The sequence below is a fragment of the Arvicanthis niloticus genome, chromosome 2 (assembly GCF_011762505.2).
Source record: "Arvicanthis niloticus isolate mArvNil1 chromosome 2, mArvNil1.pat.X, whole genome shotgun sequence".
NCBI lineage: Eukaryota > Metazoa > Chordata > Mammalia > Rodentia > Muridae > Arvicanthis > Arvicanthis niloticus.
Window position 1 is genome coordinate 9114126 of NC_047659.1, and position 26207 is coordinate 9140332.

Here is a 26207-nt window from a genome sequence, read left to right on the forward strand (position 1 = left end):
GAGGCGGGCCGCCGGCGGGGCGGGGTGTGTCCGGCCGCAAGGTCCCTCCGCCCCTGGGTCCCGTCGCCACACTCCGCCGAAGGTCTGGACCAGACGCCTTTTCCTCCCTGTTGTCCCTCGCCTTGTCTGGAGTCGAGCGCATACCATGTCGGTCGCACTCAGCAACAGGTTCCAAGGTAAGCGCCAGATGTCCCTGCGATGTCCCGCGCCGGACGTCCCTGGGTCGCCACCTGTGCGCCGCAGCAGGCGCGGGAACTCGGAGGGGGGCGCGTGGTCCGGGAGGTACCCTTGCTTCCCCGCCGACTCTTTGTCTCCCGCAGGAGGGAAGGCGTTCGGTTTGCTCAAAGCCCGGCAGGAGAAGAGGCTCGAGGAGATCAATCGGGTAAGCCGCGTCAGTGCGCGGGACAGCGTGCGGGTTCCTTGCGCCGCACTGTGCCACCCCTTTCCCCAGACAAAATCAGTCCCTTCCTCCCCTATCCCTGGCCTTCCCCAATTGCATCTCCGGCCTCTGCTTTGTGGCCTCCAACTCCAGGTAAGTCCATTCCACCCCTTAGCTCTCTGCCTGGCGTCTCCGGTTGCAAGTTATAACTCTCTGACCAGGGAGGTGGGGTGGATGAGGGAGCCCGCTACTGGCGGGCAGGGGCTTCCCGAGAGCCCGCTGGGGACCACCTAAGGGGTTTGGCGCCAGAAGGGACCCCAGGGCCAGTGCTGTCTCCATAGACCACAGAACTTAACACTCGAGTTGCTGGCAAATGCTGGCATTTCCCTGTCGCCTCCCACCTCCAACTGTTACACTCAGCTCTTTCCACCAGCTTTTAGAAAAGTTGCCCGAGGGACTGTTTTTTCTTTTTTCTTTTGCTGGTCCCGGGGAAGTTCTAGAAAGAAATCCTTCCGCTGCTGCTGTACACACAATAGCAGCTCCGTACGTTTGCTACTGAGCGTGTAGATCCCAGGAGATAAGGAACGGTGTCAGGGCCTCCTGGATTGGCAAAGCGCAGAGGTAGCACAGCCTTTAAGGTTCCCAGGATCTGTGTTCAGACTGTGACTGCTGTCTCAGTAAGGGCTTCTCATCTCCTGAATGGTCACTTTGTGAGCTCAGGAAGGCAAGGAGCCTGCATGGTCTGGGGTCCAGCGCTAGGGAGACAGTCCATGATGGTATTAGAGTTCTCTCTCTCTCTCTTTTTCTCTCTCTCTTTCTCCCCTCCCCCTCTCTCTCCTCTATAGTAGAGATTGAACTCAAGATTTTCTCCATGCTAGGCAAGGGATAGACCCTTGAGTTATTAATACAACTGGGGCTGAGGTATGCCAATTGATATAACGCTAGGCATTTCCTCTTATTTGACCCTATGGTTCCTGGACACCCAGAGTGACAAGCTCAGGGTCCCTGGAGAGGAGCTGGTAGGGGTAGCACTGGAGGTCACTGGAGGTCCTTGGCGATGGGAGGGCTGTGATCCTGTTGAAGTGTTTTGGCCCCATTCCTTTATTTCCAAGGACTTCCTAGCCCTAGATAGGTGTCTCTTCCCATCTGCCAGTTCCATGACAACCCTTCCCTTTTCCCTTGGCGCTTGTCATAGAACATGGTGTGTGTGCGGAGTGGGGTGTGTGTGTGCATATGACTGGGCTTAGAGCCCAGGCCTGATGGACTTCTCCAAGACCCCTCAGTACTACCCCAGCCTTGGCTGCTTTTGCTTTCTGGACAAGAAACCTGGGACCCTGTCCTCATACAGCGCCCGAGGCCACTTGGTTAGGAAGGTTCTGAGCTGGCTGACTCCACCCACAGCCAACAGGCCCCTAAACCAGAGACAGCTGGATTTGGGCATTAGGTGACCTTAGTTAGAGGAGTCAAAAGAGCTGAGATTTGGGGTTTTCTGCTGACCCCATCCTTGGGGATGCATGCAGGTGAAGGCTTGGGATGAGGGCTGTTGGGACAAGTGGCTCAAAAAGGGGAGAGGCTGTGACTATGAGGGCCATTGACAGGACTGATGCTGAGGAAAGTGGGCACATATCTAACCACTGTGATCTAACCACTGCAGGTCTTCAAACACCCAGAGAGGGCAAGTAGCTGAGCCAAGGCCACACAGGAGCCACTGCCACAGCTTGCAACCTAGTGTCTCTTTGCTGGGGGATGCTGTTTAGAGATCTTTCACAAGAGCTTGAGCCACTATAGGGCTGGAGTATAATCCAGAGTGTAGGTCCCTAGAGGATTATGCTAGCCCATCCAGCTGCCCGAATCACCACAGGCCACGGTGACTACACCAGAATTAGAGCCAGGAGGCAGGCTGCCAAGCACTGGCTCTGTGAGTTTCATTAACCTGCTTCCTTCACCCCTCCGAGCCTCCTTTGCCAGCAAGAGATAATAGTAGTGATTTTTTTTTTTTAAAGCCAGATGGTGTGTGTGAAACGCACAGAGTTGGCAGCGGTTGTGAGCATCATCAGTTGTTTGTGAGGGCTTCAGGTATAAGGAGTAGGTGTGGAGGTACGCCAGGGACAGGCCAGCTGGGCCCGCCCCTTAGGAACCTCTACAACTGTTAGTGGAGAAGGATAGACCTGGAGTGGCTTTGCTTGAAGGTCCCATGACCATGGCTGTAATGACAGGTCCGACTGTCCTTCAGAGTACACCTTCTCTGCCCTACCTGCTGTGTGAATTCTGGGGTGCTGGGCTGGGCTGGGATGAGAAGTGTCTGCTGCCCCAAAGAAGCAGGAAACCGTACAGGACATGACTTTGTGACTCACTGCAAGGGGGTTGTGTAACCGACCACCTGTTATGCCCGTGAGCATGGACACCACCCGCTGCTGTCTGGCCCAGCTCTAGGAAGACTTTCTAAACCAACACTCCAGTCCTCCTTGGGGCTTTCCCCCTCCTCTGGGTGGCTGTTTGTGAGCAGCAAGGTTGCTCAATCTTAGCAATTGTTATCATAAGAGAGACAAAGTTGAGCACTCTGGTGGGGAGGGAGGACCCTGAGGAGGAAAGGCGGCAGGAGAGCTGTACATAGTACAGTTTTTTAGAGGTTCAATTTAGTTTCTCCTTTAGAAATTGTTTTAAAAATCCCATTACAGTATTCATGTATACATTAGTATGTGCACACGTGCATTCATGTGTGCACGTGTGTGTGTGTGTGTGTGTCACACAACACAGGCTGTGTGTGAAGGTCAGAGGACTGTTTGCAGGAGCTGGTTTCCTCCTTCTATCATGTGGGTCCCAGGGATTGAACTCAGACTTAGCCGCAGGTCCCTTTTCCTGTTAAGCCATCTTAAGAGCCCCGTTTTGGTTTCTATTATCGTTTTTTGATCCCTTGGGGGTGCTGGTGCTACACCAGGCATGTTGAATGCTCCCTTTTAACACTGGGTGGTATAGGTACTATTATACCCATTTCACAGACTAGCCGGCTCAGAGAAGTTGAGTTAAATGCCTGATGTTAGACAGCCACAATTTAGCCAGAGGTGATGGTGTGTGCTTGTCATCAAAGCAGCTCAGTAGGCTCAAGCAGGAGGCTTCTGAGTCGCAAGGCCTGCCTGGGCTACAGAAGGAGACCTTGAATCAAACCAAACAAGATGAGGAACCAGCCACAGTGGGACTCAGATTTTATATGCTTACACATTTGCTTCAACTCTGTGCTTCGGTGGCCCCTTTCGTGGATACCCAGCCCCCTCCCACACTGTGGTGTGTATGTGTCAGCACCACTGGAGCAAGCTGGACCAGGCAACAGCCTCCTACTCCCTCCACATAGCTGGCATTCCCCACGCCCTGATGGCATGGTAGGTGACCCCAGGCCAGCCAGGCCCAGCCTTATATGGCAATGTGAGAAATTCCCTCTGTCTTCCCATAGGAACCTAGAGAAGCTGCGTGTGGAGCTGGGCTGGAGTGCTTGTGGCCTGGAGATGATCTGGAGCTGGGGAGTGGGCTACAGCTTGAGTCTGTGATTGGCCCAGATCTTTGAACACACACAAGGGTGTGTGCATGGTGATACTCCATGCCTGGTGCTCACCACGCATCAGCTCACAGATTCGCCCAATGGAGCGCTCCATCACGCGTGTACAAGGCGTTCAGAGAGAACCCTGACCGTCCTTCAGGGGCAAGGATGATGATACCCATCATAATGAAGAGGAAATGAAATCACCTGCCCAGGGCACTCGGCCAAGGAAAGGGCAAAGGCAGGATTCAGATGAGGTCTGTCTGACTCCAGACATCACCCGTGGCCTCCTCTGGCCACAATCCACCAGGCAACTCCAGCTTTGTAGTGACCCAGGCCTTCCTTGCTTATGTAGGATAAGGATCTCTGGCTATTGTCCCCATGTCTTAGCCCTCTTGGGTCAAATGAAGGTCACTCGTATTCCCTGTCCCATTTAGGTGCCTAATGGTTATCTCAGTGCTCTTGTGCTACCTGGGAAGGAGGCTGGGGTGTGGGAAGATCTCTGTCCAGAGTGACTGTTTCCTGCACTCTCACCCAGCCACGTGGGTCCTTTGAGACTTGACCCAGGAGACTATGCAGGTGTGCCTTTTCCTGTGTCCCTGGCAGTACCGCTCTGTCCTTGCCTGTTGGCATTGAGGACACCCGTCTCTCTTGCTTTCCCCTTAATATATTATAAAGGAGATGGTGATAAGGGGGTCACGTGGGCCTCTGGGGACTCAGTGTCCCCTGCAGGTCTGGCCAGGTGTGACCTTGCTGTGGCTATGTCACGGGCAGCTGGAGATGGAATTTCTGTGAGGTCTGCTTTATGCGTGTGGTCACTGGGTGTTTTTCTTTAGCTGCCTCATCTACTGGCGAGGACACCGTGTCCGGATAAGGCCTCAGAAGGGAATGTGAGCCTGTTGTCTCTGTGGGTACATGTTACAGGTTCCTGCTGCTTGCCAGGTGCCGGGCTGGGCGTTTGTGGCCTGGCCCTGGCCCTTTGGGAGCCAGTGGACTGTGTCAGAGCCCACAGGATCCCAGCATGTTGCTGCCTGTCCCCGGCATTCACAGGGCATCAGCCACTGTTGGCTGGCTTCTAGGGCGTGATATTTGCTCAGTCAAAGAGTCTGCTGCAGCCGTTTCTTTTTATGGTGGTGCTGGGACTCAAACCAGAACCTCAAGCATTTGAGGCAATATTCTACCTGTGTCCTCAGCCCTGATGTAACTGATGTGAAAAAACAAGCCTGGAGGGTCGGGAGCAAGTGTACTTATTCAGGAAGAGGGTTGAATCAGACCTGTGGCCAGTGACTCCAGGGGCCCGACACTGCATGGGCCTGCCTGCTTTTGGTGCTTTTTTATTGGTTTGGTTTTAGTTTAATTTAGAGGCCTGGTCTTGTGTTACCCAGGATAACCTCAAACTCACCCTGTAGCTGAGGAGAGACCTGAACTTTTGATCCTCCCATCTCTGCCTCTTCAGTGCTAAGACTGCAGAAGTAAATCCTTAAGAAACTAACCCCTCCGGTCTTTGAGCATTTGGAATGGTGGAGGGAGAAGGACTTTCTTGTTTGTTTGTCTCAGGTTGTTGACCAAGGCAGCCTGGAGCTAGGGTGGTGGCTACCAGCATTGTTCCCTGAGGCTGAGATGGGAGCACAGCTCTGTAACAGGTGGACAGTTGTCTCTTGTCAAGTAAGCCGGAAGTTTGAGGACAAAGAGAAGCTTTGAGGATACTTTGCTTTTGAGGAGCAGTATCCAGAGGGTCTAGCTTCTTCTGGGGGTCCTCATGACATCATGTCAGGGCACAGAGAGATGTGGGTGGGCCCTCTCCTGTACAGCATTCTGGGTGTGGCTGGGGGAGGGGTTAGGTGGTGGTGACTGACACTGGACAGGAAGGCCAGCTTTATATCTGTCGTCTTCAGCCATTAAGAGTCTATATCACTGTGACCCCATTTTATAAAGAAGGCAGCTGAGGCCCAGCTTAGGAAAATAAGTCCTCCAGAGCCACAGAGCGCTGGAGATGGAGGGCTTAGGGGGAGCAGCGGGCAGCTGGACTCATCCTGCCCCTTCCTCTTCTTAGCCCTTTGCCCTATACCTGGAACCCACCCATTATTTAGGGGGCTGGGTCCCTTTGGGACCTCAGTTTCCCCAGCTATTGGCCAAGGAGCACAATCCAGATGCTGAGCCCCCTCTGGGTTCTGAGGTTAAGTGGATGCCTTAATTCTGCCTCCCCCAAGCCTCCCCTGGCGCCTTACAAGCCAGTTTAGCACTTTGAGTTTGTCACCTCATATTTCCCCCCACCCCGTGTTTCCTGAAGAACTTATCTTGGGGGGATAATGGGTTGGATTGGAAAAGGACATAGGGGTTTAACCCCTGGGACAGGATCCCCTAAATAACCTGGGTAGGAAATGTGGACCCTACCCCTTTGGCTTCCTTCTCCCTGAAACTTGTGGCCCCCCATCCACCACCACCTTGTTGGAAGCAAGGAAGAAGCTGGGATGCACTTAGTATTGACTGGTGTCAGGTAGTCACTAGTTCACACTAACTCTCAAGGCAAGCCTAGGACATAGCTAGGGTCCTGTTCTGATGAGGAACCTGAGGCACAGACACGACAGGAATTTTCACACAGCTACTAAGTAGGTTAGCTCCGGTGGTCTGACTCCAGTGCACACTTGTCACTTTGCTCTTCTTTCCACTATCTGGGCTGGCAGCTATCTCATCCCACAGCCTGGCTTCAAGGTCCAGCTCAAGGGTACCGCTTCTGAGCAAAGCTTCTCCCAGAGGCTGAGCAGGGATGTGGGTGGGGGAGGTTCTTTAGGGAACCTGTGCTTGAGCAAGAACCGAGAATCCGAAGCCTGGAGCTATGGAGGAAGCTGGCCTTTTAGCCTTTGAGTTTCCTCCCTGCCTAGACACCTGTCTCCTCTGCCCCCAGCCAAGGACACAGCTGTCCCAGCCCAGGGTTACCTACCCACACATGAATGGATCAGCTGCTTTCCCCACCATGGTCACTCTGGTGGCTCAAGCATTTGTCACTGTTGGCTCCAAAGGAAGATGTGAACCCATTCCCGGAGTCCACTCCAGTGTCTGCCACACGCAGTCACAGCTTTTGGGAAGCTGCTTGTTTCCAAGAGAAGTCTGGAGGAAGTGGTGGAGACAAACGGCAGGCTTCTGTATTCACGGGACACTTGTTGATGGAGTGCGTGCCTACTCTAGGCCGGCCACTGTAGGCGCTGGGCATCTCTGTGTTACTTTTCTCATGGCTGGGGCAAAATGTCTGATAAAGAAACTTGAGGAAGGGTAAACCCTCCTTCCTTGGCTCACAGTTTTAAGGGATGTCCATCCTAGTGGGGAAGGCATACATGGGACTGTAAAGCGCTGGTCACAGTGCGTGTGCAGCCGGGAAACGGGTGAGTGCGGTACGCAGCTTGCTTCCTCTTCTCCCTCATTATCTTTAGTCTAGGACTCCAAGTACCCTTGGGACGGTCTGCTGGCATTTAGGGCAGGCCTCTACGTTATACCTCTCAGGAAACACCTTCAGTCTCTCAGGTCTGTTTCCACCATGATTCCCGTCCAGAAGGCTGACCAGCCAGCATCAGAGGGCACACACAGGCTGATAAGCATGCCCTGGGACTCATCTCGGCACACCTGCTTCCTTAGATGGCTTCTGTTCTTCACCCGTGGACGAGGGCGGGGGAAGGTCAGCTGCTCAGCACTGGAACTCTTTCCCGGTTTAGCCACTTGCAGGTGATGTGGCTCTGGAGACTCTGAGTCTCCGTCATCCTCTCCTTCCCAAACACTTAACCCCGTGTCCTCACGGGGGCGGCTGGGCAATGGGCACTGTCTGAAGAAAATAACGTCAGGGGAAACTGTGTCGGGGATCCTTTGTTCCATGGGATGGAAGAATCAGAGCAAGGCCAGGGGAACTGGAAGTGGAGGCAGATTCATGGACAGGCTGCAGTGTTTTAAAATAGGGGACTTGGGGAAAGCCTTTGTAACCAAAGTTTTGAAGTGAAAGACAGAATTTTGCAGATGTGTGGAAGAAGTTCACTCTGGGGGGAACAGAGCTGGAGCAAAGGCCCTGGGATAGCAGTGAGCTCAGCAAACAGGAGGTAGTGTGGAAAACAGGCCAAGATGGTGGAGGAGCAGGAAATGAGATGGGAGGGGACACATTGCTTCCTCCGTGTAAACAAGGTCACCCACACACACCTCGCCCCCACCCACACACCTCTACTCCTACCCCCACCCACCCACACACCCCTATTCTGACCCACACACACCTCTGCTGCATCTTCTGAGAGCCCAATCAGGAAGTCCAGTGAGAGGGAGTCACCAGGAGTCTCTTCTGCAGTGTGTGCCTTGCCCTTGTTCCCAGCCCTGCTGGACTGTCCAGTCAGTCGTGTGTGATTTGTCTCTAAGAACAAGGACTGTGTCCTTTCCTTGAACCATATTTCCCTGGTAGGCCCTTTGCTTCTCTCCCTTAGGGTGCCACATGCTGGTCCTTTGCCTGGTGTGTGTGTGTGTGTGTGTGTGTGTGTGTGTGTGTGTGTGTTCGCACGCGCGCGCATATGGAGGCCAGAGGGACTGTTGAGTGTTTTCCTTAACCTCTCTCTATCTTGTTTGTTTGCTTGCTTATTTGTTTGTTTGAGACAGGTCTCACTGCGTAGCTCTGGCTGGCCTGGATCTCTATGTAGACCAGGCTAACCACCTATCTCCTAAGTGCTGGGATTAAAGGCATGCACTGTATGCCTGGCCTCCACCTTATGCCTCTCACTGCACCTGGAGCTCATCAGTTTGGTCAGAGTAGCTGGCCAGTGAACCCCAGGCATGCTCCTGTCTCTACCTCCCCAGTTCTGAGATTACATGTGTGTGCTGCTACACCTGGGGATTGAGATCAGGCCCTCAAGCTTGTGTGGCAAGCACTTTTGGAGGCGTCTCCTCAGCCCCTTGTTTATACTTTTGTGTGCACCCCTTCATGCAATGCCTTCCAGGCATCAGTGATGCAAACAGTGAGTTGGATAGGCATACATGTGGGGGCGCGCGTGCACACACACACACACAAGTTAAAATTCAGAACTTATTAACTTCTGTATTCACGGTAACTGTCTGTGGCATTGTTTTATAAGTTTTTACTTAGCAAAGGGGAAACTTGGCAGACCTAATTAGGGTCCCTCCCCTTTTTAATACCCCCTGTCCTCACTGCCCCAACCAACAAATATGAATTGCTCAACTTTTGGTGTGATAATGAAAAGGGGAGGGGCTTGACATAGGTCTATAAGAGGGCGCCCAGAGGAAGGGCCACTCTCCACAGAGCCAGCAGGAGGGGGACATCTCTGGCTTCTCAGGGAAAAGCATCCAGCTCCAGCTAGCTTGAAGCTGGGGGAGCCGGCTGGATCCTGGGGCTGGGCCTAGAATAAATTACAAATCTTCCCTGCTTTTTCCCAGCGCTGCATGGACTAGTCACCTTCCGTGACCCTCTGGTTGAGTTCCAACCTGTAAAATCAGAACATGAGTGGCTGGGGTGGTTTAATAAGATAACACAAAGCTGGCCTCAGTGGATACTTAGCCAGATGACCCCTTCTGAACCCAGGGAGGAGAGGAGCCACATGTAGGTGGAATTGGAGCTGCAGAAGGGTCAGATGGAGGTCACTTAGGTAGTTGCCGTCTCTGTCTATTGGGTTCACAACACCGGGAGGTGAAGAGACCTCTCCAGGTGTGTGTGGGTACAGGCTGGTGCCGTTTAGTGGGAAATGATGCCAGGAACTTAGATGCAGATTGATTGGCACATGTTTATCTCTGTGTGATTAGGTATGTGTGTGCATGTGTGCACAGGTGTGTAGAGGCCAGAGGTCAACCTCGCTCTGGAGTCGTTCCTCAGTGGGGCTCAGCAATTCAGCTAAGCTGGCTGGGCAGCAAGCCCCAGAGATCCTTCTACCACTACCTCAGGAGTGCTGGGAATTATAAACGCGTGCTGTCCTGTCTGGCTTTGGACTTGGTACTGGGGATCGAACTCCATTCCTCATGCTTGTGTGGCAAGCACTTTACTGATTGCGCCATCTCTCCAGTCCCCTTAATCGTGTGGACTCTGTGGTCTTAGGATCGGAACTTTATCCACCCCATTTCACGGCTCCCTGCCACCTAAGTGCAGCACAGTGTGCATCCAGGCTGTGGTCCCCAAGGAAATGCCCAGTGAGTGAATGGATGAGGAGACAGATGTTGGTGTGGTGTCACGGGCACCATGGGAAAAACTAAGTGTGGCCCACGGAAAACAGTGCTTAGCAGACTCCACATTTTCCCGCTGTGTCCAGATACTGAGATCACTACAAATGGAGCACCGTATACTAAGGCATCTTGTTACTGCCCTGTCAGGTGCAAGCACTTAGATAGCATACTTTTGTTATTTTTTTTAAGATTTATTTTTATTTTATGTGTATGAGTCTTTGCCCACGCGTGTCTTGTGCACCGCGGGCATGCAGTGCCCACTGATGCAGAAGAGGGCATCGACTGACTGGAACTGGAGTTACAGATGGCCATGAGCTGCCTTGTGGACGTGGGGGAATTGAGTCTGGATCTCTGCAAGGGCAGCCAGTACTGTTAACTGCTGGACCATCTCTTCGGCCTCTTGTTTTTATTCTGAGTCAGACTCTTGATGTGTAGCCCAAGTTGGCCTTGAACTTGCCATCCTCCTGCCTCAGCCTTGCAAGTGTGGGAATAGCTTTTAAAGAGGAGAGACCGGGAGTGAAGAGCTCCCACACTCTGCATCTCTCAGGGCTGTGATGATGTAAGGTGGCTTAAGTGTGGTGGCGCTCAGCAGGGTTTCTTACAGTATGAGCATCAGTTGCCTCGGCATGAAGCAGGCACAGCAATGGCGGCTACCTCCTAAGGCTGCTGGGAGATCCGAAAAGAGAGCCAGTGTGCCTGAGACCCAGCTGCTGTTATTTGGATCCTTCTGGTAGCTGCCCACAGTACCAGTCTGGTTCTGGAAGCACTCAAATGTCTTCTGTGGCTTTGAAGGAAAGTGCACTAGGGATTAAACCTCATCTGACAGGAGAGGGTGGAGGCTGAAGACGGCCAGTTCATTCAGTCATTCTTTGGTCAGAGCAGAGGTGATGTCGCAGAAACCAGTCCTGGCTCCCATGTTATCCCTGCAGACTTACTGAGTAGCTCAGCCTTGATGCTCACTGGGTGGGGAAGGTAATGGTCCGCCGAACACAGAGAGGTCATTTGCAGAGGACACATACCTTAGAAGTGAATGGCAACCTGGGTAGCTGTCTCTGGGGCTCACCACTTCCCACATCCCGGGAGCTCCGCGTCAGGGGACAGCATAGGGCTTGTTCCTGAAGGTGTTCAGTTCCTGAATTAGATCTTCTGGTAAGCCCTGCCCCCAGGCTGCAGAGAACACCTACCATCAGGCTGGCTGTGAATCTGCCTGAAGGGTCAACAGGAAGCTGGCATGAACCCTGCCTGGGGTTGCTTCTAGGTGATCTTTGCCTTAACCCTGTCTCAGTACTGTGGTCTCACCTCTGTAGGAGTTCCTCTGTGACCAGAAGTACAGTGATGAAGAGAACTTGCCGGAAAAGCTTGCAGCCTTCAAAGGTGAGCCAGGGCAGCCAGCCCAACAGCCCCCAGAGAGCTGGCTGCTCCCTCAGCCCATGGCACATGGCCCCACAGGATTGGGCTGCAGCTCTGATTCAATCAGAATGTTCCACTTCCCATTGGGCTTTGAGACAGAGGTCCCCCCAAAGAGTCAGGAGCAGGCCCTTTCCCCTTCCTGTGTCCCTGTGGATCTGCTGCCGGCTTGCTCTGGCCCTGCCCCTTTGTCCCATGGCTGCACAGTGTGGCTCAGGTTGGCTCCCATTCTCCCCATCCAGGCCCTGTGCACTCCCAGGGCCCCAGCACACAATCTGCCCTTTGTGAGCAGTCCCTGCATCTCCCCCTCCCTGGTTGAGCCTCTCAGGAGCCCCTGCAGAGAATAGACATTTGTGTCGCTACAGTGGGGCAGGGGGGCAGAGTTTCTGCCCATTGAATCCCAACAGCACGGGATGAAAAGAAAACAGGGCCCAGGAGCCTGCGCAGGGAAAGGGCAGTATAAAGGTTCCTCTGTTTGGGGCCCTGGTGCTTGGTCCTCTGCCAGTGGCTCGAAAGGAGAGGAGCCTGGGCATACAAGGAATGGGCAGACCCACCTTTCCTGTCTCTGGGATGCACTTGGGGGATGGGGACCCTGGACTTTCCAGAGGATATCTAAGAGGTCCCATGCTTCTCCCAAGTGTTTGCTGTGCTGGCATCCTTCCCATTACAAGGCCAAGGACCTATCAGTGTGCCTTGCCTGCCTCAGCTGGTTCACAGCATGATTGCCTAGGCCAGGACTTAGATGACAGTCATAATAACAATGGCCAGCAGGTGCTGCGTGTCAGCCCATGTAAAGCCCTGTTCAGCAATAGCTGGCATGCTCTGCTGAGCCACCCCATTCCCCAACCTTAGGAGGCAGATGATGAGATCGCTCATTTAAAGACCAACAAACTCAGGTTTGGGAAGGCAGGATTATTGGCAGAGGGGTCACATAGCCCACTTGAGGCAGAGTTGAGATTTGAGAGTCCCAGATCTCAGCCTAAGTCCATGGAGTGGGGAGCAGGGCAAACCTGCAGGAGACATATGCAAAGGATACACAGGGCCCACTCCTCATGGGGGTCTCGGGGGAAGCAAAACCAGTCTTGGGGGTCTGAAGTCACATCTTCATTGGGAGGTAAGGTCAGGTTTATTTAGCTTGTAGTCCTAGTGAAACATAGTTTTGTTGGAAAAGGAGAGACCAAAGATCCTCAAGCCTTTCATTCCTCTGCTCTCTAGATGGATGGCTGTTTGCTGGGCACCAGGCCCAGTGCAGGCCTAGGAAGCCACACAGGGCAAGACCTGAGGAGAGTGTGTGTGCATGCCTGGACAGGGGCAGGGATAAGCACAGAGCAAGGAGAAGCCAGAGTCAGCAGGGTGCAGGTGCTTGGTGGAAGGTGAAGTCCTTGGGACTGCCTGAGCACAGCTGGGAGGACACTCCAGGCTGAGAGACCAGCCAGGTAGGATGGAGAGGAACAGGGTGCCTGTAGCGGTGAATTATTAGTTAAACTGCTTTGGCACACTGCACCTGCCCAAGAGCTCTTTGGATTCACAAATGAAAGATACACATGCCAGCTAATTTTGATATGCCTTGACTAGCTCAATGGCTGGACACTTCTAAACCTCCCCGAGGCTAGCACACACCCCTTCCAGTATTCCTGGCTTAACACCTTCTAAATCCATGTTTTATCTTTGTTGCCCTGTTACCTTCTGGGCAGCCCCTCCCACAGGGCCGCATTCCCTTTCCACCTACATTGCTGGATGCTCTCTTTCCAGGAGCTCTTAAATCTCTCTCTCCGAGTGATGGCAATTCTCCTGTTCTTTCCCCTCTCTCCCTCTGACCCTTGCCAGGAATATCGTAGAGACTGATTCTTTCTGAAAGAATTCAATCTGGTAACAGCAAGATGGCTCAACAGATAAAAGCACTGGCCATAGGACCCCAGCAACCTGAGTTCGATCCCCACACCCACGAAAAGGTGGAGGGGAGAGGACTGACGTCACAAAGTGGCCTCCACACACATGCATGCCTAGACACATGAATCATACACATGCAAACACATGTGCACACGCACATGCACACGCACATACAAATAATTCAGTCAAGGGCTGTAGACGGTTTAAGCAGAAGGTGTTTTAACAAGGCTAAGAAAAGCAAACATTCCAAAGAGAGATCAGAGTGAGCTTTTGCTTTGTTAGACTGGAAAGAAGTTTTTATGAATATTCACGGGGGGAGGTGATCCAAATCATAGTAGATCAGATCTCCATTTCAGGGTATTTCTCCCATGATCCTCTAGAAAATCCCACAAGGGAGGCTAGTGTCAATACCATGATACAGCAATATTATGGCATCTGGTCTTTGGAACATACATACCCTATATTAGTGTGTGTGTGGGGGGGGGTGCCCTTATAGAGAAGGAAGAACCAGGCTGGGAGTAACTAGCATATTTAACTGCAAAGGAACTAGCATATTTAACTGTGACTGTCAGGACAGTATATCACGTGCTCTGCGTCTCCTCATGGCTAATTCTTGCCTACCTTGTATCAGGAGAAGGTTTTTTTGGCTCTTCCAGAGATAACAGCTAAGCTGACAGAACTCCTGGGCTGGGGAGGGTGTCAAGGGCTCCCTAAGGGTTCAGTCAGCTCTCTTCAGAGAGTCACTGAGCTCTGCAGGGAGAGCTGTGACTTCTAAGTTAATGACAGTTTGTGCTTGTGATTTCCAGAAAAATACATGGAGTTTGACCTGAACAATGAAGGCGAGATTGGTGAGTGAGGCCTTGGTGGCAGAGAAGGGGAATGCGGGGGTGGGGGGTGGGGTGGGGAGGACAGAGATCCAAAGAACCCTGCTGCTCTGGGGAGGGGCTCTGGGTGAAGCTGAAGAACACCCAGGACCCAGGGATGCTGCCCTGATGGGCCTGGTGGCCAAGCTGATTGACACTATCAGCAGGAGACTCTGGGGAGAGACTTCCACTGAGGGGGGACTGGGATCTTGATTCACACAGCAAAAGACAACTTCAGAATGAGTTGTTACCATTTATTGACATATTTGTATGTAGTGTGTGTGCATGTGTGTCTGTCTCTGTGTGTGGTGTGTGTTAGGACAATGTACAGAATCTGTTCACTTCTACCATGTAGAATCTGGGGTTTGGGGATCAAGCAGGTTGCCAGTCTTGGTGGTAGACACCTTCACCTACTGAGGTGTCATGTCATGGCCCCCTTCCTTTCTTCCTTCCTCCCTCTCTCCCCTTTCCTTTTCTCCCTCCCCCTTTCCTCTTTTCCTTTTCTTTTTTTTGGATTTTGAGGCAAGGTTTTGCTATGTAGTTGTGTCTGGCCTACAGTTCACGGAGATCCGCCTGCCTGTAGATGTGTCTTCCGACATCACCCCTTCTCTTAATATCCATGCTTGAATCCATGTTAAAACCTTTTAATATACTTCAAATTCATTTTATTAAAAAATAAAAAAGGGGGGCTGGAGGGGTGGCTTAGTGATCAAAGGGACTTGCTGTTCTGGCAGACCCATACACAGGTTCACAACCCGACTGACTCGTTTCAAAGGATCTCTTGCTCTCTTCTGGACTCTGAGGGCACTACACACACATCGCACATAAAAAACCCTCATACACATAAAAATAAATAAATCTTTAAACAATTTTTTTTAGCTGGGTGGTGGTAGTGTGTGTCTTAAGTGCACTTGGGAGGCAGAGGTAAACAAATCTCTTGAGTTCGAGACCAGCCTGGTCTACACAGTGAATTCCAAAACAGCAAGGGATACACAGAGAAACCCTGTCTTGAAAAACCCAAAGAAAGGCTGGAGAGATGGCTCAGTGGTTAAGAGCACTGACTGCTCTCCCAAAGGTCCTGAGTTCAATTCCCCGCAACCACATGGTGGCTCACAACCATCTGTAATGGGATCTGGTGCCCTCTTCTGGTGTGTATGTGAGTGTGCTCACATACATAAAATAAATAAAATCTTTTTTAAAGAAAGAAAGAAAGGAAGGAAGAAAGAAAGAAGGAAAAGAAAAGAAAAACCAGAAGGAAGGATGGAAATGGAAGGGCTGGAGAGATGACTCAGTAGTTAAAAGTGTGTATGGAGCCCAGTGGTAGTGGCGCACGCCTTTAATCCCAGCTCTTGGGAGGCAGAGGTAGGCGGATTTCTGAGTTCGAGGCTAGCCTGGTCTACAGAGTGAGTTCCAGGACAGCCAGGGCTATACAGAGAAACCCAGAGAAACCCTATCTTGAAAAACCAAAAAGAAGTGTGTGTACGATTCTTGCAGAAGACCTGATTTTGGTTCCCAACACCAGCATCAGGTGGCATACAAATAACAATAACTCCAGCTTCTGGGGATCTGGCACCATCTGACGGCCTTTATGGGCACTGCACTCATGTGCACAGACACATATACACATAATCTTAAAAATTACAATAAAAAACAGTAAGGAAAAAGGATGGCAATGAAAGAAATGTAGTTTTCTCAAGAAAGAGAGAGAGACTCATACAAAACAAAACTACCAAGAGAAGGCTGGGTTTGAATAGCTTAATAATTGCTATCTATATGATGTTGGTGGCTTAATCAATGCCCACATTTAAAAGATTAAGTAAAAATGTTTTTGCATACTTCTTATCTGAAGAATTTGTCTTTCCGTAAGTGAGATTTTACAGGGTTTTATGAGGGTACTCTGCAGACTTCACGGACTAAAAAGATAACACTGTAGGTCACAAAGGTCAGCGGAATTCTTGCCATACACAGGTCACTAGGAGGTCGAGACATGTTCTGACTGGAAACAGGGCTCGTGATCTTGTCTGGGAGTCTTTTCTCAGAACAGACAACAGGGTGTGCTGGTAAGGTTAACTTCAAGGGTCACACACAAGCTGGCTGTGGGCACAGCTGGCCAGCTGTTCTGAGGCTCTTGTCGGGAATCTCTTGTCAGGATGGGAGTACTGTCTCTGCAGGCAGTCTTCTCAGCATTTTTTCTTTTGACAGTTGGGTTAAGATTCTTGACTCTTTGCCAGTAAGAGACTTAAGAGCCAAGGGGCTCCTCTCCCTCCCTGCACCCCTTTATCCTTTATCTTTCTGTCCTGCCGAAAGCCAAGCCCACTCTAGGTCCTTCCACCTATTGGCCCAGCTCTACTGCCTGGGATACTCGTGTGCCACCCTGCTGGACTCCCCAGCCTCCCACCGAAGAGCCCAGAGCTCCCTTCCAACCAGGCCTGCAGGGGCTGCTTGACTCCTGGACCAAGGTGCTGCTGGTTCATTCTCCCTGGGTCTGTTTTGTACTCATTGTTGTCCCTTGTTCTGTAGTGACAAGGAATGTAGATACTGACTGCCTCTCACCTCCAGCAGAACCCACTGCTTCCTGCCATCAAGGTGCTAGGGTGACAAAGGCACAAGAGGCCAGGGCACTCACAGTCAGGTAGGATGCTCTTGACCAACAGGACTGGGCCATGGTCCAGGCTGCTCAGACACCTTCAGTTTGTGGATGGAAAACCAAGAGGACTCAGAAGTGAAATGATTTGGTGGGCTATTGATGTTAAGGTATGGGCTCAGGCCCAGCCTTTGCTTCTGAACAGGGTCTCTGTTACCCCACCCCTACCCAGGGTATTCCATTGTACGAATGGACTCAAATGAACTCGGTAACACCTGGAGAGCTACTACCATTCAGAAGTTTAGACTTTAGATGATTTTGTGTTTTTTGTTTTGAGACAGGTCTCATGCTAGCCTAGGCTGGCCTGTAACTCAGTATGTAGCTGAGGATGACTGTGAATGTCTTATCCTCCTGTCTCCCAAGTTTGGGGATTATAGACATGCACTACCAGGCTAATTTTATACAGGGCAGGGGATGGAACCCAGGACTGCGTGCATGCTAGGCAAACCTACCAACTGAGCTATATCTTCAGTGTGTGGGTATGTGTGTGTTTATTTTTGTTTTGTTTCTGGCCAAGGCTGATGGACAACTAGAGCTACACGGAGAAACCCTGTCTCAAAAAAAATTAGATTGCATTTATTATTTATTTGTTTACACTAGGCATGTATTTGACATCAGAGGACAACCTGAGGGAATTGGCCCCTCCTACACCACGTGGGCTCCAGGGGCCGCAGACACCTTTCCCCATCTTGTTGAACCATCTTGCCAGCATACTATTTTCTATTTTAACTGTTACTCATCAGCTCACGGCCACATCTCTCTAGATGGATCTGGTGCCCTCACCAATGAGAGAGGTACAGTGGGTCAGGGGTCTCAGAAGCTCCTTCGAGTGTCCTCCAGGAGGTCTTGCCAGTTGGAAATTTGGTGGGCAGTGGCCTTGTGAGCTTTGCCGCAGAGAAGCCTGGACAGCCTAGCAGCTTCCGGTCTTGTACAAGTGCTGTCCACCTGAAGCCTGCTCACAATCCGAGGATTTGCCCCTTCCCACCCTCCTTTGCCGATCCATTGTTCACTGTGAACAATCCCCAGGAAATAGCCTCAGATGGTTGTAGGAGCCCTGAGGTCAGGGCCAGGCTCCGGGGTGGAGTGACTTCTGTTGGTGCCTCCCTTGTTTTTCTTCTATTTCGTTCTTTTGTTGTGTTTCCTGCTCTGAGGGGTAATTTTGGCTCCCTGTCCCTTCTCCCCAAGGGAGAGAGTCTTAGAACAGCTGAGTGTAAGTGGCAGGTGGCAATGGTTTCCACTGTGGTGTGCCAGAGAAAGTTTGACTTTTAATGCCTGGGGTCAGGCTAACTCTCCCGCACCTTGGCTAACCCAGAACACCTGCTGGGATAGCGTCTCATCAGGTCTGCACAAGCCTAATAACCAAACATTTCTTCTTTTCTCTTTTTCCTTCAAACTGATTGTGTGGGGCTGGGGTGCAGGTCCGCATGTACGTGTGAGCCTGTGCATGACTGTGTGTAGAGGTTAGAGGTCAGCATTAGCCTCTTTTCAGTCGCTCTCCCCTTTAGTGTTTTGCTTACTGATTTGGCTGGGCAGGATCCTCTCGCCAGTTTCCCCAACCCCATGATTGCAGGCTTGAGCCAGTATGTCTGAATATTTACTCAGGTTCTGGGGCGTTGAGCTCATGCTTGCACATTAAGCCCCTTATTGACTGAACTGTCTCCTTAGGCCTTCCTCATTATGTAGCCCAGGTTGGCCTAATACGTGCAGTGATCCTTCTGCCCCAGCCTTTGAACTGCTGGGATTGTAGACATGTACTACCTGTCATCCCAGAGAGCTGAAGCAGTCCTCCCAGGATGGACACACACATATACACACACATACACACACACACCGTCAGGAAGAGCAAAGCTTGATTCCAGCCCATCTGACTTTAGCCCAGATCCCCACCTGCTGGCCTTTTCTGCCTCTGAGTAAAGCAAGGAGGGCTTATCCCTGTCTCCCCTGGAATCATTGCTGCAGCCTGCAGGGAGAGGCAATCACTGAGAACTGTGTGTGTTGGACCTAAAGATCTAAAACCAGGGAACGCACTCCCCCAGAAACACTCACCGATGGGATTCACTTCGATAATATGAGGTTTATTGATGATAAGATAACAACCAGTATACTGGGGTTCCCCTGTATGCAGACAAAAGGAACCCTGAACTAAAGTTAAGGGCAGCTTATATACCATTTTTACAGAGTTCACAAGGACAGCTAATTATTTTTTTAAGACAGTAACCATAAAGGATTTTAAACAACCGTTTCCAGGCCCGGTTTCTAAGTAACTCAAAATTGCACCTTATCTTTTACAACAAAGAGGGTCAGCTTAAGTGGCTTCTGTTTACCCAGGTTTATTGTATTTAGGGTGTCATCTCTTTAATAAACTCCTGTCTTGGATCTTCCTGGAATGTTTGTTTGAGTCTTTGGAATGTGCTTCTCCCGGGCTGTGTCTCGGGGGCAGCTAATGTTTGAGTGTAAACTTAAGGATCTTTTCATTTTAAGTTCAAGCTGAGACCTGAAATTACATCCTTACATTCAAATTACATCCTTACGTGTGCAGAGTGGGCATCCCTGGCTGCCTCCAGGGCCTCAGGGTCCTGTCTCCACTCAACAGATCTGCTTTTCCTCCTGGCAGATCTGATGTCTTTAAAGAGGATGATGGAGAAGCTGGGGGTCCCTAAGACCCACCTGGAGATGAAGAAGATGATCTCAGAGGTGACAGGCGGTGTCAGCGACACCATCTCCTACCGAGACTTTGTGAATATGATGCTGGGCAAACGGTCGGCGGTCCTTAAGCTGTGAGTTCCTCCTCACCTCATGGGTCTCGAGGGCAAGGCCATCCTGTGGGGAGAAGCGGGGCTCAGTGGGTGGATAGTTCATTGTGCTGCCTGAGTTTTCTGAGCCTGTTCTCCTTAGGAGAGAAGCTTGCATTGGAATATGCATGGCATCCCCGAGATGGGGGCTTCACCAGTCTGACCAAAGTGACAGCAGTACCAAATCTGTCATTTTTTTTTAAAAGTTTTTTGAGACAAGGTCTTCAGAGTCTTAACTGTGTACTCCCAGGTAACCCGGGTTGGCCTGTTACTATGTAGCCCAGGCTTGCCTTAAAAGTCATGGCAAACCTCCTGCTTCAACCTGCCAATTGCTGAGATTATAGGCATGCAATACCACACCCGACATGGTCACTTCCTTCCTTCCTTGGAATCAAAGCCAGGGCCTCATACATGGTAGGAAAATGCTCTAGCTATTTTGATACACCCTTATCCCTATTGTCAACATGTTCTGAGCCTCAGTTTCCTCCTTTGCAAAGGATATTTCTACTCCCTTTGGTTATTGTGATCGGACAGTCTATAACCAGCTTTAGCGGGGCATGATAAGATCATCTATATATTTAGTACTAAGGCAGTAGATGTAGGAAGGAAAGGCCTTTCAGGTTTATCTTCAGCTACGTAGCAAGTTTAAGGCCAGCCTGGACTTTATGAGACCCATCTCAGACGGCTGTCACCACCTCCCTTCCTGAAAGTCAGCTCTAGTTTAAATCCTGACCCTGACCCTTGTTCTTTAAGGACCCTAATGAGCAAATTATCTTGTCCTTGAACTTTGGCCAGAGAGCCTATTTGACACATTCCAGACTACCAAAAGACTGTGTCTCAAAGAAAATCAGCACCTGAGAAATGTTCCTGTCATTGTTTCCGGCTTCCACACATGTACACGCTCATTCACGGTGTTCATCGAGGCCCAAGAAGGCCGAGGGACTGGCTCCTGAGCCCATGTTTCAATGTGGCCAGAGCTTGTAGTATGCCCATTTGTGGATAAATGTGCATAGATTGATTGAGTCGTCCTGGGAGTAGTAGGCCAGCACTAAGATGCAGGCAGTCTCCCAGAAAGGCTACATTTTTGAGACTACATTGTCTTCTCTCCAGATGGGACTGGACTTGTAGCACAGTGGAGAAGAGCTTTGGTTTGTTTTGGACATAGGGTCTTTGTTTCTTCCTTTCTTTCTCTTTTTGAGATTATTTTTGAAATAGGTTCTCTTTGCTATGTGTGTGGTCTTGTTTGGCTTGGTACTCTCTATGTAGACCAGGCTGGCCTGGAACTCACAGAGATCTATCTGCCTCTGCTTCCCAAGTGCTGGGATTAAAGGCATGTGCCATCATGATTGGCCAATGGGGACTGTTTAAAAGATCTGATGGTATTCTGGGGTAGAGCTCTGGCCCAGCCCACCCACCTCCAGACAGCTTGGATAAGGAAGGCATATGGCCTGGAAGCCATAGGCTTAGAGGGTTGTCCCTTCTCCACCTCGGACTGGCTGAGCGGTTGGGCTTGGGGCGTCCCACTGCTATTTTGTGCCTGGTTTTTCCTTTTCTGCAGTGGGATCACCAAGCTGCCCCTTCCACACAGCCAGCCCCGGGGAACTCTGTTGAGGGTCCTGCAGAGGGAAGACTGGGGAGCTTTCATACAGGGGAAGAGTCTTAATCCTTTTGTTTTCTTTCCTTCATCTCCAAACCAGGGTCATGATGTTTGAAGGAAAAGCCAATGAGAGCAGCCCAAAGCCAGCTGGCCCACCTCCAGAGAGAGACATTGCCAGCCTGCCTTGAGGACCCACCTGGACCTTCAGGGCTGCCATCCCTGCCCCTGCCTCTCCCTTCTGCTCTCTGCCATCTCGACTTATTGTGATATGTCTCATGCGTTCTGTCCCAGAGGACTCGTTTTCTTTATCTTTTTCATTTCTTTATGTGGGCACATGTTACCTGACTTAATGAAGCTGGGAATCCTGCGCCTCAGGCCCTTCAGCTCCCTGCTGCCCTGCCCTCTCTATACAAAAGGACTGACATCAAACCAAAAACTGGAGAGGGCAGGGAAGCTGCAAACCTCCTTCCCGTGTTTGAAGAGGGCCCTGTCCGTCCGTTCATCTTTAAAGATTTCTAAACTAAATTCAGGATGCAGGTTTGGCCCTGGTGGGCCCCTCCCCTTCTCCAACTCTCAGAAGATCCAGAGCAGGCACAGAGCTCCAGGGCTCCCTAGTATCCTAGGGACATGCTTCCTGTGCTGCCGGATCTTCTAGCAATGACCACTCAGTGCCTAGAGACACAAGTGATTCCCCTTGGTTCTTGCCCTTGTCCATTCTCACCGACATGACACAAGGTGGGGAGGAAAGAACAACCAACCATTGGGGTCCTTCAGAGGAACCAGAAGGAACCACACCATGACAAACAGCTCAGAGGAACTGTGGAACTGCACTGTCCCTTGCTAGGGCACTCGAGGGAGGCAGAGGTGAAGACAGTGGTGTGGGGAAGGCCTACTTTCAGGGAGGATGCTGAGGGCGCTAGGGTAGAAGAGGAGACAAGTGTTGACCCTCAAACAGAGAAACGGGCTCTCTGATTGCACAGTGCCCCCAATCCAGCTGTTTGATTGCACAGTGCCCCCAATCCAGCTGTTTGCCGTCTCTCCCCACTGGCTTCTCCCTTCACTTTCCCAGCAGTTATTTATTGAGTACGGATTACAAGCTTTAAGTCCTCCTGCGTTGTCTCCATGTGTGCTGTGTCCAGCCCCTAGCTCCCTTTTCAAGTCCCTCAAGACCTAGAGCTTGTGGATTAGACGGAAGTCACATGGCAGATTTTAACTGGGCCAGTCCTCCCATTTCACTGCCGGCCTCCAGGGGTTAAGTGCCTTGCTGAAGGTCAGCGGGGGCTATCAGAGAGTGTGGACTGGAGCCCTGCTCTTGGCTGCATTGCTCAAAGGGGAGGGTAGGTAGGGAGCAGGCTCTCCCAGCCTGATACTTGAGGAATGTGTGATCTCCACTGAACACCTTGGGTCGGGACTCACCCTCCTGAGGGCCTCCAAGCTGGCAGTGAGATTTGAGTAAGGGCCAAGCCTACCTTTGCAGATTGTCTTCCTTATAGCTTCTTGACTGGTCCTCAGAGACCATTTCCAAGAATTCATGCAGCAAAGTATCAAACGTGACCCATCTTACCGAGTGGGGAACCTCACCCTTGCCCCTACCTGTGTTCTGGAACTGTTTACTCGTGGCACCCAGGACAAGACACAGTCACTCATCAAACATGTTTATCAAGCACCTGCGCTATGTTACAAGTCCAGAACCTAGCAGTGGAATGGACTGACACATGAAATTTATGTCTACTGGGGAGTCACACGCAGCCAATGACAGTGTGATGTCAGGAAGTGGGGGGAAGGGCAAGTGAGTACCCTGTAGTCCCAGGAATTCCAACTGGGCTCATGACTTGGCAAGTGTTAGAAAAGCCCCTGTAAAATCCTAAGTGGAAAAAGACAGGGAAGCGTTGAGCTAGTGTGGTTTTCTTTGGCTCCTCAGTGTTCCGCAGTCCAGTACTCAGGGTGCTGTTCCCACAGCAGCTCAAGAAAGTGAAGCAAGCAGGGCATGGAATGGCTAGCTCCAGTTCATCCTCTGGTCTCAACCAGTTCAGTTCAGGAGAGAGATTGTTTAGCTATGACTGGCTGATTTTCAGCCCTAGAAGCTGCTTCAAGCGCACAGTCTAGTTGAAGTTTAAACCCCAGCATTCCTCCCTATAAATATAAAACCCTGTCTACCCTCACCCCATCCTTTGACTTTTTTTTTTTTCTTTTAAGATTAGCATCTCTGCCTCCATTCCTTCTGCCTTCCTTCTGTGACTGGACTGGGACCTTGAACTGCATAGGGTCCCTATTCTCTGTGACAGAGGAAGGCAAAATCAGCCAGGCTCAATGGGTCCACAACTCATGAGATCACACACTGCCTCCATAAAGGAATGTGCCTCTGACCTCTGCAAAGTACAGAAAGAGGCTCGCTAGTTGGAAGACCCTCTTCAGTGGGCTGTATATCAACCCATGGGAAGAGTCTTAAGAATAACCCTTTAATGGAGGAGTTAGTATATATTTCAAGTTGTGTCTGTGGTTCCAGGGTTCGTAACCTCTCTAGTTAAGGGCTTAGCTTTCTTGGGATATCATCTGTCTTATTTCTGAAAAAGACCAAATGTAACTGGTGTAACCAGCAGTGTGGGGACTGTCAAGCATGGCTTTGTCCCTGTGACTCAAAAGATGTTTGTCAGGTAGATTTGGGTGAATGCCATTATTGTGTGCATGTGTATGTATGGGTGGGATATGGTCTGCAGACTGGAATAAATTAGAGCAATTTATCAGTGTCTTTGTGTTTCTTGGGAACAGCTCCTCTGGGCTCAGTAAATTCAGAAGCACTAGCTGACAACAGGTACAAATTGAGTGTGTCCTGAGTCTTCCATGTCTCAGACAGACAGTTGAGTTCATCTGATTAAGCCCAAGATCCAAGTCTACTTTTATCACTATTTTATAATGAATGGAGGCTTGGGGCACACATGTGCATATCACCTGACAGAATGTGTCCTCTGGAGTTGACCCACCAACTCCAAGTTAGGACCCTCTACTTTTATTATCCTATTTCAGAAATTTCTTCAATATAAGTCAGTATACGCAGATTTGAATCTTAACCCTTCCCGGCTGAAAGCTATTGGATAATTTAACTGCTTTGTGTGGAATTCTCTTGTAATTTTTTACAGACAGGTCCTCAGGTTCCCATGTAACTCAGGATATCTAGAGATTGCTATGTAGCCTAGGAAGACCTTGAATTCCTGATCCTCTGGCCTCTAATCCCCAAGAGCTGAGATGATAGCCCCGCACCAACGCAGCGGGGGCGGGGGGGGGGGGGTTTAAAGTTACTGAACCCCTAGGTGACTAGAAACCTAGGTTCAAGGTTAAACGAGACACTGTAAAGTGCACAAATTGCTTTGCTATGTTAAGTGGATATGGCTTATGCTCTGAAACGATTGCCTTGAAAACAGTAACCAAAACCGATCTTTTGTCCCTTTTCCTCTCCTTTTTAAAAAGGGTTCTGCACCCGCACACAGTGCAGTCCACCCGCTAACTGAACCCCTCTGCCAATAGCTTCAAAAGTTCCTAACTTCTCCAAGTCGGAACCTTCTAAGAGCCCTGCAGGTAAGCGCTACCTGGAAGTCTTTGGATGGCAACCCCTGCGCTTCTCTAAGAAAGAAACTTAAAAGGCGAGCATGTGCACGCGGCACCTGAAAGAAGAGGGACGCCCGCCCGCGCCTCGTGGCCACACCCTCGGCCGGAACTGGCTAATGGGGCCCTGTGGATTGGCGAGCGCGCCACTTCTGAGGAGCCCTCCGCTGCCTTGGAGGACAGTACAAACCGGCCTGAGTGACGTCAGCGACGCGCGCCGGAAACGCGCATCTTCGCGCGCCGCTGGCGCTGAGGGAAGGAAGTTGAACTCCGAGCGGCCTGGGTTGTGTTTGAAAGGCTGCGGGCGGTAGCGGCAGCGGCAGCAGCAGCTACTTGGACATCCTGAAGGCGGCAGGATGGGAGACGAGATGGATGCCCTGATCCCTGAGCGGGAGATGAAGGTTAGAGACTGGCCGGGGCCTCCCCACCTGCCGTAGTCCTGGAGTTGGCTTGAAGCCCCGCCTCTACTGGCTGCTACAGTTTGCAGGGTTCAGATCTCTCGCCTCCCAGAGTGTCCGCAGCTCTATGCGTGTTACCGCCAGGTGCAGGTCACCTGTTCTTGGGTGGGTTTGTCCACGCCTCACCTTACGGGTGACAACTATTCCTCTTTATGGAGTGAGAGGTACTGTGACCATCGTCGCTTTAGGTCTTACAACCAGCTTATAAAGAGGAGCAAATTTTGAAAGTAAATTATCCAAAGTCAGGTGGCAAAAGCCTTAAATCTCTTTCTTACGTTTTAGGCATGGTCTCTTGTAGCTCAAGGTGGCTTTTTTTTTTTTTTTTTTTTTTTTTTTTTTTTTTTTTTTTTTTTTTGGTTTTCGAGACAGGGTTTCTCTGTGCAGCCTTGGCTGACCTGGAACTCACTCTGTAGACCAGGCTGGCCTCGAACTCAGAAATCCGCCTGCCTCTGCCTCCCAAGTGCTGGGATTAAAGGCGTGCACCACCACCGCCCGGCTCAAGGTGGCTTCTGGTCTTGGACTCTTGATGTCTCTGCCTCAAACTACCAAATGTTGGGATTATTGGTGTGCATCACCACAGTTGGCTTAGACACTCAATTCTTAGCTCTATACTTGAAGGTGGTCCAGGCTACCTAAAGTGGAACCAAGAAACTTGATCTGCCTTCAAAACCCCTAGTTAGTAGGAACAGAAGGTCAAGTTTGGCATTGGAAATCAGCTTGGAGTCATGTGACTAAAGAGGAAGCAAGTGAACCCAAGTGATCCCCCCCCATGACACAAGTTCTGGATACCGTGTTACTAGTTCACTTATATAATCTAGCAGAATGGAAAGGCAGAGGACTGTAGACAGCTGGA

The 26207-nt window shown here is 50.8% G+C and overlaps 2 protein-coding genes across 4 annotated transcripts in view; both read left to right on the forward strand.

The window, feature by feature from the left end:
- Window positions 1-16: 16 nt before the first annotated feature.
- On the forward strand, window positions 17-24037 carry Aif1l (allograft inflammatory factor 1 like). Its single transcript, XM_034495914.3, has 6 exons — window positions 17-176; window positions 321-382; window positions 11411-11477; window positions 14207-14248; window positions 19522-19684; window positions 21397-24037. The coding sequence occupies exons 1-6, from the start codon at window positions 146-148 to the stop codon at window positions 21482-21484; spliced, it is 453 nt and encodes a 150-aa protein (XP_034351805.1). The 5' UTR covers window positions 17-145; the 3' UTR covers window positions 21485-24037.
- Window positions 24038-25129: 1092 nt separating this feature from the next.
- The window catches only part of Nup214 (nucleoporin 214), a 90110-nt gene continuing 89032 nt past the window's right edge, over window positions 25130-26207 (forward strand). For 2 of the 3 annotated variants that reach the window (XM_034494937.2, XM_034494938.2), the window contains exon 1: window positions 25131-25297. In XM_034494937.2, coding sequence (XP_034350828.1) covers window positions 25253-25297 — 45 coding nt within the window. In that variant the 5' untranslated portion in view covers window positions 25131-25252. Of the gene's footprint in view, window positions 25298-26207 lie in introns of all 3 variants that reach the window. The other variant, XM_076928481.1, reaches the window with a different exon arrangement.

Excerpts from the sequence above, each read along its gene's own strand:
- Aif1l (XM_034495914.3), top strand. The coding sequence starts at position 146 with ATGTCGGTCGCACTCAGCAACAGGTTCCAAG. Across the intron at positions 14,249-19,521 it reads GAACAATGAAGGCGAGATTG|ATCTGATGTCTTTAAAGAGG; the intron begins GTGAGTGAGGCC and ends TCCTCCTGGCAG. Across the intron at positions 19,685-21,396 it reads CGGTCGGCGGTCCTTAAGCT|GGTCATGATGTTTGAAGGAA; the intron begins GTGAGTTCCTCC and ends TCTCCAAACCAG.